Source organism: Leptonychotes weddellii, chromosome 13 (genome assembly GCF_054177405.1).
Source record: "Leptonychotes weddellii isolate Sample4059 chromosome 13, ASM5417740v2, whole genome shotgun sequence".
NCBI classification, from domain to species: Eukaryota; Metazoa; Chordata; class Mammalia; order Carnivora; family Phocidae; genus Leptonychotes; species Leptonychotes weddellii.
The window spans coordinates 54481290-54495447 of NC_138381.1; the positions used below are offsets into that span (position 1 = coordinate 54481290).

The 14158-nt window shown below is 42.8% G+C and overlaps 1 protein-coding gene across 3 annotated transcripts in view; it reads right to left on the bottom strand.

Moving 5' to 3' along the window:
* Nucleotides 1-11413: 11413 nt before the first annotated feature.
* The window catches only part of CEP192 (centrosomal protein 192), a 135395-nt gene continuing 132650 nt past the window's right edge, over nt 11414-14158 (bottom strand). For all 3 annotated transcript variants that reach the window (XM_081802585.1, XM_081802584.1, XM_081802583.1), the window contains one exon: nt 11414-11856. In XM_081802585.1, coding sequence (XP_081658711.1) covers nt 11715-11856 — 142 coding nt within the window. In that variant the 3' untranslated portion in view covers nt 11414-11714. The remainder of the gene's footprint in view (nt 11857-14158) is intronic.

Genomic DNA, 14158 nt, shown 5'->3' on the forward strand with positions numbered 1-14158 from the left:
TTCCTTTTTGGACAACAGCAGTACTACATATTGATTATTTAAACATTATCCAACCTCCCATAATGCAACCTGGTTGTCATCGCAGAGCATGTTCTCCAAAAGGTTCTCTGTGCATTTATTAACATCCACACCATTGGTAGTCATTCATCTTACAGAAAAGATTGCACCATGCATACTGTCTTACAACTTAACTTTTTTCTTTATTCTATCGTGGCCATCTTTGAATGACTGACATTTTTAGTAACTGATCTTTCGTCAGTTTTAGGGATAGCTCAGGCTTGGGCTTGAGGGGAAGCAGTCGGCAACCCTAAGAATCAAAACTCACCTCGCTGGCTGGAGCCCACTCTGCAGCCATTGCTCTGGGGGAACTGACTCAGCACCCTGAAAACAGGCTTGCTTCATGTCTAAAGATTTAAGTAGCATAATAAAATTAAAAAAAAAAAAGATTTAAGTAGCTAGAAATGTGGAAAACTTTTGGGGGCTTAGGATGGACATTAAAATAACAAAAACCCTTATCAACTGAACTTCAATAAAAACACAAACAGAAAACTAAACTTCAAATGCAACAGCGCAACCAGAAGCACTGTGACGAAAGGTACCCAGGCATGGTGAATATTTCACTTCCCAAAGGCAGGGCAGGTTGGGGGAGCAGCCCTGCACTGAAGAATGACCGAGACATCCTTCCAGATCTCTCAGACCCTCTGGGATCTCCAAGGTGACCGGCCAGAGGAAACCAAGCCACCCAGCTCTGTAAGTGGTTTCTCACCGTGAACACCAAACTGAAACACTTTGTAAGCAGGGCTGATGGACAGCATCCAGCTACCTGGTTACTTCTGCTGGCTGAGAGTTCCCACGCTGGGCCCTGGAGAGGGACCCCAGCCTCTGTGGTTCAGTAGAAACACCTGGGAGAAGAGTGAGGATCTAGAGTGCAGGCTCTTCAGAAGGAAAGAATCCATCTAGAATTTTACTGGAAGGTGTCACTTCAAAAGCCTTCTGAGTGGCGCCTGGGGCGGGGGGCTCAATTGGTTAAGCGTCTGACTTCGGCTCAGGTCATGATCTCAGGGTCCTGGGATCAAGCCCCGCATCCGGCTCCTTGAGCAGCGAGGAGTCTGCTTGTCCCTCTCTCTGCTTCTGCTCCCTCAAATAAATAAATAAAATCTTTTTTTTTAAAAGCCTTCTGAAAAGGGCTACTGTCAATAGGTAATATTTGGTTGCCCAATTAATTGGCCCAAATACCTTAATTAATAAGTGATAACTTCCAACAAGTTTACTGAATGTTGGCAGAAAAAGTCTCTTACTAAACTCATTTGTTACGTTTACCTTTTAAAACATCATTACAAAAATTGTTAATATTTGAACATGTTAGAAAATTTGGATAGTCCAGCAAAGGCAAGCTTTCCCCCTACCTCAGTCCAGAGGTTCTGGGGTTCTGCTGTTACAGGGCGCTGTCATGGGAGGGTAGTCCGTGCAGGATCCTAGCTGTTTTAAGACAAGAGGACGTCTAGGCTGGCAGCTCCATGGTGGCCTACGTGGCCCAGGGCGTCATCCTCTGCCCTGCCATTCTCAGAAGTGGCTTCTTGTCCACATATTTGTCAATACTTGGTCACAGATGGCTGTCATTGCTCCGGGTTGCATGTGACAGCATCCAGAGCCCAAAGGGAAGGATGGTCCTGTGCTCAGAGGGTCTCTCTTTTGAGCTCAGCTTCAGGGGGTGCTAGGATAGCCAATGTCTGGCCCATTCGACCTTCTTTGCTGGAGTCAGCCCTGGTGAGAAGTGGGTGAGGGATGGCTACTGGCGGGTACCTGTCGTGGTGGGCTCTGCTCCCAGGGTTCGAACCCATTGTGCACATTAAACCAGACACCACCTTTCACCTATTAGAGTGGGAAAACTAAAAGTTGGCTAACACACTGTCTTGGCAAGGATGTAGAGGAACAGGCGCTCTTCATAAATTTCTGGCAGGAGTAAAAGCTTGTATAACCACCATGGAGAGCAATTTGGCAATTTCTATCCAAATTAAAACTGCTCCTACCCTTTGACCCAGCAATTCCACACTCCTAGTATTTTATCCTATGATATCCTTGAACATATGTGAAATGACATCTGTATGTAGACAGTCTTAGTAGTACTGTTCACGATAGAAAAATACTAGAATAGCCAATATGTCCATCAGATAAGGACTGTCAAATAATGGCACAGCCACACGAAGATGCTAGGCAGCCATTAATGAGAAAGAGGCAGTTTTATATGTGCTGATACAGAAGGATTTCCAAGTTATTTTTAAGTTAAAAAGAAAGCAAATATAGCATACTAACTTGTGTTTTAAAAATTATGTAATTATATAAAACTAAAATTATATGGGCACCCGGGCAGCTTAGTCAGTTAAGCATCCGACTCTTGATTTCAGCTCAGGTCATGATCTCAGGGTCGTGAGATCAAGCCCCACATCGGGCTCTATGCTGGGTGTGGAGCCTGCTTAAGATTCTCCCTCTTCCTCTGCCTCTACCACCCTCTAAAAAACCCCTACAATTATATATACAACTTTCTATCATTTATTATGTGTCAGGCACTGTTCTAAGCATTTTACAAATATTTACTCATTTTCACAAAAAATCTAGAAAGTAGATACTAGTATTGGACGGTACTAGTGAGGAAAATGAAGCATGTGAGATTTTCCCAATGTCACAGAACCAGTGAAGTAAGTAGGTGGGATATGAACAGTGTCAACCTGGTGCATGAACGAGCTCTCACTCTCTCTCTCTCTCACACACACCCAGGAAAGACAAGAAACTTACCCACCCATTTGCTTCTGAGAGTCATCCCATGGCTAGAGGACAGATGTTAGCAGACTTATTTCCTACAAACCTTTTGTATTTTATACTATGTGCATGAATCACCTATTCAAAAGAATATATATCATGGCTAATTTGGTTGTTGTTCCACATTCTTCATGGCTTCCCGTAATACGTAGAATTACACCCCGAACCTTCTAGGCCCCCACGTTGGGTTTGCCCGTGTGACATGCTCTGGCCCATGGGAAGGCAGTGGGCTGGCAATGACAAGGGCTTAGGAGGCAAGCCAAGGCCTTAGAGGAGTCCTGGCATGTGTCTGCGGGGCCACCTGTATCTCTGGTCTCACCCTGAAGAAATCATGACACCTACTGGCCAAGGAGAGTGAGAAACACAGGAGCTACCTGAACCACACGCAGCCTGGAACCTGGCCAGCCACGTGCAGGTGTAATACACCACATCCTATGAGTCTCCCCACCACATGAGCGAGAAAGACAAATGCGTCCATTTAGACCACTGAGATTGAGATCATTTAAGAGTTGATTAGCACACTTATTTAAAAACTTTTAAAAAAGTTATTTGTGTTCCATTCCTACTGTCTGCCCATGTCTTTTGCCTATTTTTCTATTGAATTGTTTTCTTAATATCTAAAGCCCCTTTACACAAGTGTAAATTTCTCCCCAGCTTGTCATTTGTCTTTTGACTATGGTTATGCTTTTTCCACCCAGAAAATTTTAGTTTGTGTGTATTTGTATGTGGTTGAATTTATCAGTCTTCCTTATAGGACTTCTAGTTTTTGTTTCATAATTAGAAGTTAACTGGAAATTCTTGTCCCATATTTTCTTCTGGGATTTTGATAATTTCACTTGTAACATACAATTCATCTGGAAGATATTTTGGGATAAGTCATCTTTTCCCCACTAAAATGCCACCATATACTAAATTTCTGTATGCATTTGGGTCTTTCTGGAGTCCATTCTGTTTCATTAATTTTTCATAAGCCAGTCTCACCCAGGCCATCTTAATGACTGCTGTTATGGCTTGAAGTGGCCAATGAGTCCCACCAGCAGCTTCTTCCTACAGGTTTCCACTGACAGATGGAAGATCAGATATAAGCTTCCTTGCTGCTATGTTGCTTCCTGGTACTTCCTGTCCTGAAGGAAGGCAGGAGCCCCAGCCAGCAGCGGCCCAGGCCTTCAGCCCTCAGATGCAGGGGACAAGACCCAGAGCTGACTCCTCCTCCCCAGAGGGCTGGGAGTGAGGCTGGAGGTGGGGCTGCCCTCTCTCCCTCCAAGGGCTGGAGGGTCCTCACCTCTTTAGGTGCCAGGAGGCTGACGGCTGGAGCCTGCCCTCTCACTATCTTTCTCCCACACTGTCCTGGTGACTTGTCACGGCACTGTTCCCTACCAACATTAGAGCCACTTTTCCACTTAAAAAATACTTTGAAGGTATTGTTACTGGAAAGGCATTAAATATGAGATCAGTTTAGGGGGAACTGACAGATTTAATTATTGGATCTTTTTCTTCAAAAGCAGATTCCACTATAATGCAAAATATGTATTCCTAATTAGCCTCCCATTCACACACTGAAATTGAGGAAAGCAGAGTTTGGGGATGACTACTTAAAATCAAATTTGTGGGCGCCTGGGTGGCTCAGTCGGTTAAGCATCTGCCTTTGGTGCTCTGCCCATAGAGGTGCCCTCTGCAAAGCTGTGCCATAGCCAAGTGGCACTGGTGCCCTCCCCTCCCCCACCCCCCAGCAGTGTTACACCCACCCCCCACGGGTCTGGAGGATGCCTGTTGTGAGTGCATTCAGATGATGGGGGTGTGTCTGGCCCTGCCTCAAAGCTTCTCAGGGCAAGCATAAAAGACTGCATTTCCTCACGCTGATCCCTACACAAGGGCAGTTTTGTGGGTCAACCACAATATAAGGAGAATCTGGCTGAACCAAGCAGCACAAGGCTTCCTGTCCCACCTGAAGTCATAGTGAGAAGAAAGCTGCCTTAGGCTGTGTATGTGAAGCCTGCTTATGGAATTAAACACAATCACTTTCAGGAGTTTACACCTATTTTTCAGGGTAGGCACTGGCTGTAGAAGTAAAAGTTATAAAAATTCCAAGGAGGACTAAATGTCCAATTGTGCTTTTACCTGCTTAGCTCCTCCTTCACCTCAGTGTTACACTCCTCAAAGCCAGGGTTGCTCAGCTGTCAACTTTCAGTCAAACAGGTGCTCCCTTAGGCATGCACCCCCCACCCCCCACACCCTCCTGTCTAAACAAGCCCATCCCTCTGGCAACCCGAGATTAGTAACACGGACTCTCCTTCTGTTTCCCTTAGTGCTCAGTAAGCTTTAAATGCTTATAATCGTTTGGTGTGCATTTGAAAACTTACAGGATTCTTGGTGCCAGTCTGCCTAGATCTTTACTTGGGCATAAAGGGGAGTGTCCATTTGCGATGAAAAGAGAGCCTTCTAATCACAAAAGGATCAATAGTCGTTGGACTGTCTCCATCCGTTACAGATAATTATTTACCGCTGCAGCTGATTTCTATGAGCTTGTTCCATTGACAACAGGTATTTTTTTTCATTAAGCACCACTGTATTAGGTACTTCTGCCCCATAACAAATTACCACAAACTTAGTGGCTTCATCAACAAGCATGTATGATCTGTTTCTATGGGTTGGGAATTGGGGCCAGCTTAGCAACTCGGGTGTTGGGAGTCTCTCCCAGGCTACAATCAGGGTGTTGGATGAGACTAGGGTCTTGTCTGAAGGCTCAACTGGGGAAGGACCCACTTTCAAACTCATTTATGTGGTGGTCCGCAGGATTCACTCACTGCCTTTTGACCTGCTGGACTGCACTTCTAGGCTTCCCCCAAGATTCCTTATCTAGTTTCTCATCAGTCTCCTGTAGACCGTTCCTCACCATAATAGGTAAACATTAATTGACTGCTTTCTATGTGGCAGGTAGTGTCTCAAGTGCCCTATATGCACTGTCACCCTTAATTCTCATCAGCTTTATAGAGACAGACCCTTTCTTGGCAGGGAGGCCTGGGGGAGAGAGGGTCAGAGGCCTTTCTCCTGCCGTAGCCTCCAGGCACCTGTGACCGTGTCTGGGAACAGAGTGCTGAGTTGGTAGCAGGCTGTGGCAAAAGGATACCTCTACGTTTCTTATATTTCACATGAGTGAAACCATGTAATTGTCTTTCTCTTATTTCCGTCAGTATAATACCCTCTACTTCCATCTACGTTGATGTAAATGGTAAGTATTCGTCCTTTCTGATGGCAGGGTAGTATTCCATTGTGTGTATATATATATATACACCACTTCTTTATCCATTCATCTGTCGATGGACATCTCGGCTCTTTCCCCATTTTGGCTATTGTGGACATTGCTGCTATAAACACTGGGGTGCAGGTACTACATTTGTATCTTAGGGGTAAATACCTAGTAGTGCAATTGCTGGGTCAGAGGGTAGCCCTATTTTCAACTTTTTGAGGAACCTCCATACTGTTTTCCAGAGTGGCTGCTCCAGCTTGCATTCCCACCAACAGTGTAAGAGGGTTCCCCTTTCTCCACATCCTTGTCAACATCTGTTGTTTCCTGACTTGTTAATTTTAGCCATTCTGACTGGTGTGAGGTGGTATCTCATTGGGATATTGATTTGTATTTCCAAGTGATGTGGAGCGTTTTTTTCATGTGTCTATTGGCCATTTGTACATCTTCTTTGGAGAGATGTCTGTTCATGTCTTCTGCCCATTTCTTGACTGGATTTTTTGTTTTTTGGGTGTTGAGTTTGATAAGCTCTTTATAGATTTTGGATACTAGCCCTTTATCTGATAAGATATTTGCAAATATCTTCTACCATTCTGTAGGCTGCTTTTTGGCTTGTTGACTGTTTCCTTTGCTATGCAGAAGCTTTTTATCTTGATGAAGTCCCAATAGTTCATTTTTGCTTTTGCCTTTGGAGACATGTCTAGCAAGAAGTTGTTGTGGCTGAGGTCAGAGGTTGCTGCCTGTGTTCTCCTCTAGGATTTGGATGGATTCCTGTCTCACATTTAAGTCTTTCATCCATTTTGAGTTTATTTTTGTGTACAGGGTAATAAAGTGGTCCAGTTTCATTCTTCTATATGTGGCTGTCCAATTTTCCCAACACCATTTATTGAAGATACTGTCCTTTTTCCATTGGATATTCTTTCCTGTTCTGTCAAAGATTAATTAAGCACAGAATTGAGGGTCCATTTCTGGGTTCTCTATTCTGTTCCATGGATCTATGTGCCCGTTTTTGTGTAAGTACCATACTATCTTGATGATTACAGCTTTGTAATATAGCTTGAAGTAAAGCATTGTGATGCCACCAGCTTTGGGTTTTTTTTTTTTTAAGATTTTTATTTTATTTCAGAGAGTGAGAGAAAGAGAGAGAGCGCACGCACATTGAGCAGGGGCATAAGGAGAGGGAGAAGCAGACTCCCCACTGAGCAGGGAGCCCAATGCAGGGCTTGATCCCAGGACCCTGGGATCATGACCTGAGCTGAAGGCAGACGCTTAACCGACTGAGCCACCCAGGCACCCCTGGTTTTCTTTTTCAACATTCCTCTGGCTATTCAGGGTCTTTTCTGGTTCCATACAAATTTTAGGATTATTTGTTCCAGCTCTGTGAAGAATTTCGATGGTAGTTTGATAGGGATTGCATTGAATGTGTAGACTGCTCTAGGTAGCACAGACATTTTAACAATATTTCTTCTTCCAATCCATGAATATGGAATGTTTTTCCATTTCTTTGTCTTTCCTCAATTTCTTTCATAAGCATTGTATAGTTTTTAGAGTACAGATCCTTTACCTCTTTGAGTTAGGTTTATTCCTAGGTATCTTATGGCTTTTGGTGCAATTATAAATGGGATTGATTCCTTAATTTCTCTTTCTTCTGTCTCACTGTTAGTGTATAGAAATGCAACTGAAAATCATCCCTGAGTTTAACTGAAGACTAAAAACAGATGCCCTCTTACCCAGTCTCATTTCTGGACTAATTAAATCAGTAATGATGCACATTAATCATCCCTGAATTCTACGGAACTTTAGGTCTTGCCTGCTAAATATCTTGCCTGACTGAGAAGCAGGACTGTGTGTCAGATGTGCTAATCTGTGATCTCAGGTTGCTTTATAACCAAAGGGAATCAAACTTTTAAATAGAAGATATATACCAAAGTTATAATTTCCCTAATTACTGCTAGAACAGTTTCTATTATCTGCAACTAGGCACCCAGTAGAAAAACCAAGGTTTGGATCCCAGCCCCGGCCTATAGTCTGAGCCTGAGTTTGCTCATCCACGCCAGGCCATCTGGGCTATCCTGCCCTCCTGAGACGCAGCACCACCCACAGCCTGCTAGCAATCCACCATTCTGTTCCCAGACATGGTCACGGGTGCCTGGAGGCTACAGCAGGAGAAAGGCCTCTGACCCTCTCTCCCCCAGGCCTCCCTGCCAAGAAAGGGTCTGTCTCTATAAAGCTGATGAGAATTAAGGGTGACAATGCATATAGGGCACTTGAGACACTACCTGCCACATAGAAAGCAGTCAATTAATGTTTACCTATTATGGTGAGGAACGGTCTACAGGAGACTGATGAGAAACTGGATAAGCAATCTTGGGAGAAGCCTGAGATGATGTTTACTGGAGCTGGTTATAAGCATGACTGGGCTTCTGGGTCAGGACAGTGTGCAGAGAACCTTCCAGAACAATGAGTGTGGTCAGTCATATCATACATACATGGGGCTGACCAGGTCTAGGGATGTAGTGGTCAGGAGGGGATCCCAGGCCTGTGGTCACACAAAGCTTACATTCTTGAGGGAGACATGTAAACTAGTCAACAAGTATGTAAGAAAGGGTCAGGTAGAGAGAGGGTTGTAATGTGAAGTATGTAGTGTGATGTGAGATAGTTTGGTGGGGGGGTTCTCCTGGACACAGTGGTCAGGAAAGGCCCCCTGGGGAGGGGAGGAACCAGCCATGCCAAGATCTGGGGAAGAGCTTTAGAGGCCAAGGGTCCAGCACGAGAGAAGGCCCTAGTGACTGAGTCAGAAAACAAAGGCTGCAGAGCTGGTGCAAAGTGGTTGGAGAGGGGATGAGGCCACAGAGGGAGGCAGAGGCCAGATGATGAATAGCCTCCTAGGCCAACAGGGGAGTGAGTGTGGACTCAGACCATGTGTAATGTAATTATATATTTAAGCAGGGGAGCCTCGGCTCTGGTCTACATTTTTATAAATGTAACTCTGCCTGCCGGTGGAGAAGGGCTTCCTGAGGCAGGAGCACCAGGAGCAGTGTGATGAGGGGACTACGGCAGCAGAGTCTGAGAGTGAGGACGGTGGCCTGTGCTATAGTGGCCACTCTTGGACACAGACTGAAGAACTTTTGTGAGCCAGGTTCATCAGAGTTGACGGGGATGAGGGTGAAACACCCAAACCTAGAGTTTTAGCTAAGATATTGGATGGACAGTGAGGACATCTATGGAGATTTGGAAAGCTAGAGAGAAACATCTTTTTTTTTAATTTTTATTTTTTTAAAGATTTTTATTTATTTATTTGACAGAGAGAGAGACAGCGAGAGAGGGAACACAAGCAGGGGGAGTGGGAGAGGGAGAAGCAGGCTTCCCACTGAGCAGGAAGCCCAATGCGGGACTCGATCCCAGGACCCCGGGACCATGACCTGAGCTGGAGGCAGATGCTTAACGACTGAGCCACCCAGGCGCCCTAGAGAGAAACATCTTTGAGGTTAGGGAGGGAATCCAAAGTCTGAGATGCTTATTCGATAACCAAGTGGAAATGTCCCGCTGAGTTTGAAGCTGAGAGGTTAAGACTCAAGATACCGATCTGGGAAGGAATGAGAAAGAAAGGGGACCAGCTTCTAGATGGAAAGCTAATTAGAGAAAGCGTATATGGTAACTTTGCCTGTTAGATGCTCTTCCACACTGCATATCACAGTGAAGAGAGCCAGTGGTCATATAGCAGCGATGACTGGCGGCAGTCAATCACTGGTTCACATTCAACTGCTCTCGAAACTCCAAGCATCCAGTTTCCATATCACAGAGGCACAGGAAGAAATGCATATCCATAAAAGCATACGTCTATGGAAGGAGAGTCACTTGAAGTTTTTTATTTGCTTAACACCCCTTCCCTTTTTTTTTGACCTCCTGAGTATAACCTAAAAGGCAAAGTGATGGTTCCACAGAAATGTAACAACTCTGAGGAATTGAAAAACCATGGCAAACATTTTTTAAAAAGCAATACTGGGGCCCTTGGGTGGCTCATTAGGTTAAGCATCTGCCTTTGGCTCAGGTCATGATCCTAGGGGCCTGGGATCAAGCCCCCTGTTGGGCTCCCTACTCAGGGAGCTTCTCTCTCTCCGTCTCTCCCCACCACTTGTGCTCTCTCTCTCTTGCTCAGCATTCTCTCTCAAATAAATAAATAAAATCTTTAAAAATTTTTTAAAAAATAAAAAAGCAATACCACTATTTCAAAATTTTTGAGGCTGTTATCAAATAAGTACACATTCAAGCATGATGTCACCCACATTTGATGTACGAAATCTAAATTGGAGTAGGGCAGTATCAGTAACGGCAACGACTGTTTAACTTGTGTTAAAATATGTTTTTTATTTTATAAAATATAAAAAATATTTTTATAAAGAAAGAATTTCTAAGCAAGAGAAAATAAGGTAGAAGAGGAAAGAAGAAAATTCTTTTCTTTTTTAAAGATTTATTTTTTAGAGACAGCAAGTGTGTGTGCAAGCTGGGGGAGGGGCAGAGGGGGAGAGAATCTCAAGCAGAGCTCCGTACCTGACGTGGGGCTCAATTTCATGACCTGAGCTGAAACCAAGAGTTGGATGCCTAACTGACTGAGCCACCAGGCGCTGCTCCCCATTTCTAAAGATTTGAGAGAGAGAGAGAGAGAGAGAGAAGAAATTTTTCTAGCTCCAGCTCACCATAATTGGTTCCAAACCGTTGCAGACTGAAGCCATCCAGGAAACTTCTTCCATGTTCCATAGTCTTTCTGCACCATCAATAATATGGAGCCACTACACAACTGCTCACAATCCGGGATTTTGCTGCTCTGAACAAGATTGTCAGCTGGGCTCAGGAAACTTTAACAGGGGACTTAACAGTAATGGTTGAGAAGCAATTCATAATCATGTTCTTCCCAGGTAAAACCAGGTTAACCGTGTCACACCTTTTCCACCTCACAGCTCAAGATGCCATAACAGGGCACTTGGGCCCCCTCAGCGACTCACTGCCTCTCCACCAGCACCTGTTTGTGGAGCATTCCTTCTACACAGGGTTCTGTCCCGTTTAGCTTTAATGACAATAAATGCCATTTTAAAATACATCAACCTCTCCAATGTATTTGCAGAGAATATGAATTTCCCTACTTTGGAGAAAAACACTTTCTTTAAAAGTACACTTCCTTTCTAGTCTGGGCAATTAGCTAAAAGACAGAAGGACCAGAGAAGGAATTTCTTAGAGGAAAGGAAACTATGTAATGAAGGAAAAAATCACAAAACAGACCAAGCAGCTTGACAAAATAATTAGGAGAATAAAGCAATATTCTGATTTCTGTAAGACATCATATAAAAAGACAGGTTCAGTAGAAATTAAATTTATTTCTGGATATACCACATTAAAATATATGCTGTATTTATTCAGAGTATCATAATCAATGCAAAAATAGAATTCTTTTCTCCCCTGTAAAGTTAAGTACAATACTGTAGGCTACATACATGATATTTTAGTCCGGTCTTCAGTATTAGCTTCTCAAGACAAACAAAAATCTAGTTATACATATCAAATCAATCTTACAAAATATATACAAAAGAATATCGTAGTGTAAAAAAATGAAGTTACCAAAATATAACTTATGTAATTTACTTTACACAAAATGTATCTAGTTAATTTTTTCAAGAGCTTCACCCATTAGTTGAATAGCGACACTCTTGCCTTCATCTGTTTGAATAAGAAGCAAAGCTTCGAATTTGCCCACTGACTTTGGTCTGAACTGCACAGGCATGTTGATGTAATGCTGGGCTCTGTAAAGAGAAAGGAAAGGTCACTGGCCTGATGCTACAACAGCAAGTGCATCACCTGCCATAATAATAATAAACACGATGCATGGCAGAGAGCACAGTCGATCTTCATGAAAGAATTTAGTATTGTTATATTCAGCTTAAATTTGGTTCTCATTTCTTTGATTCTATTATTTAATAAGAAACTGGCACAGAGGAGGGGAAAATCTAAAATTGGATTCAAATAATATTGCACAGGGGCGCCTGGGTGGCTCAGTTGTTAGGCATCTGCTTTCAGCTGGGCTCATGTTCCCGGGGTCCTGGGATCGAGCCCCGCGTCGGGCTCCCTGCTCAGCGGGAAGCCTGCTTCTCCCTCTCCCACTCCCCCTGCTTGTGTCCCCTGTCTCGCCGTGTCTCTGTCAAATAAATAATAAAATCTTAAAATAAAACGAAACAAAAACAAATAGTATTGCATATATATTCCTGGCTATCCAACAAAAATAGGAGAAGGGAAATGAGAGGTCTGTTCTATTGTGTATGGAACTTTGTGTTCTGTCCGCAGAGGTGGGTGAGAGGACACCTGACATATCCTGCCCGTCTTCCTCCAGCAGGCATACTCAACTGGGAAGGATATTAAACCAACCTGTCCCATGCCCATCAGTAACAGGGCAGGACTGTACAGGTTCTGCTCCAGGATTGTTAAGAACTTTTATAAAAAATTTTCTTGAAAATTTATTTTCAGATTATGTTTGACCCTTGAACAACACAGGCTTGAACTGAGCAGGTTCACTTACCTGCGGATTTTTTTTTTCTTCAAAAAATGTAGTACTATAAATAGAATTTTTCTCTTATGATTTTCTTGATCACATTTTCTTTTCTCTGCCTTACTTTACTGTATGAATATAGTACATAATACACATGCAAAAATATCTTAATTGTTTGTTATTGGGAAGGCTTCTGGTCAACAGTAGACCATTACAAGTTTTGGGGGAGTCAAAAGTAATACACAGATATCCTACTGCATGGAAGTCGATGCCCCTAACCCTCGCATTGTTCAAGGGTCAACTGTATACAGAGGCAGGTAATGAGTGCCCTGTGCTTGAACTATTATGTTGGGGGTGCCTGGGTGGCTCAGTTGGTTGAGCATCTGCCGCTTGGTTTTGGCTCAGGTCATGATCTCCGGGTCATGAGATCGAGCCCCGTGTCAGGCTCTATACTCAGCAGGGAATCTGCTTGAGATTCTGATCCTCTCCATCTCTCTTTGCCCCTTTCCCTGCTTACACGTGCTCTCTCTCTCTGAAAACTAAGTCTTTAAAAAAAAGAAGTATTATGTTGGGAGGTTTCTGTTCATAAAACTAGGTCCCAAGAGCTTCACAAATATACCTTTATTCCCGTGGTGAATGAGACCACATATACTTTATCATAGCCTATGTGATGTCACTGACTTTTAGTTTTGTCTTAAGTGAAAATTTATAGTTTTTAGACTTTCCTCAGGGGAAGGTACTTCATCCCTGAGTCTCATCTATGAACTACATTTTCAAAGTTTAACAATCAGAACTGATAGATGCTTTTGTTTCCAATATATTTCCTGATAAAACTCAGTACAGTGTTAGCTTTTGGGTGTACAACAGCAGTGGGCTAGAAATTTAGAAAACAGTTTTTAGTATTTCAAAGCCCTTTCCCTGGATATAACTAGTAAGGCAGAATTTAAAAGATGTAAAATCTTTAAAAAATAATAATAAAAATAAAAATAAATTAAAAATAAATAAAAATGTATGCATGCACACACACATACACTCAGTTTTTAAAAGTCTGGGTTATTTTCCCCAAATGCATTATACCCTAATTTCCTGTATCAAAGCTAATGTGCCTTTTTAAAAAATGGTACCTAGTCCTTAACTGACAAACTACTATTTTATCTTTCACGTTAGCATTTCAGTACCCAGAATAATGTACAATTTGCCAACTTAAGAGACTTTGTAACTTACGAATTAGTAAAAGTAATAAAGTACCCTGAAATAAATCTGACAGATCCATCATTAACAAATTTTAATATGGAACACAGAACTGTTCCACATTCAACTGAGAACGTGTTTTTAAAATGTATTATGATAAACATATATCATTTGCTTTAGATTTACAGGTACTCTGAATAAACTAGAATGTAATTTAGAAAGAACTGTGACTATCACTCTCAATGGGGAAAAGATGAGAGCCTTTTCCTTAAGATCAGGAACACGACAAGGATGCCCACTCTCACCACTATTGTTCAACATAGTACTAGAAGTCCTAACAACAGCAATCAGACAACAAAAAGAAATAAACG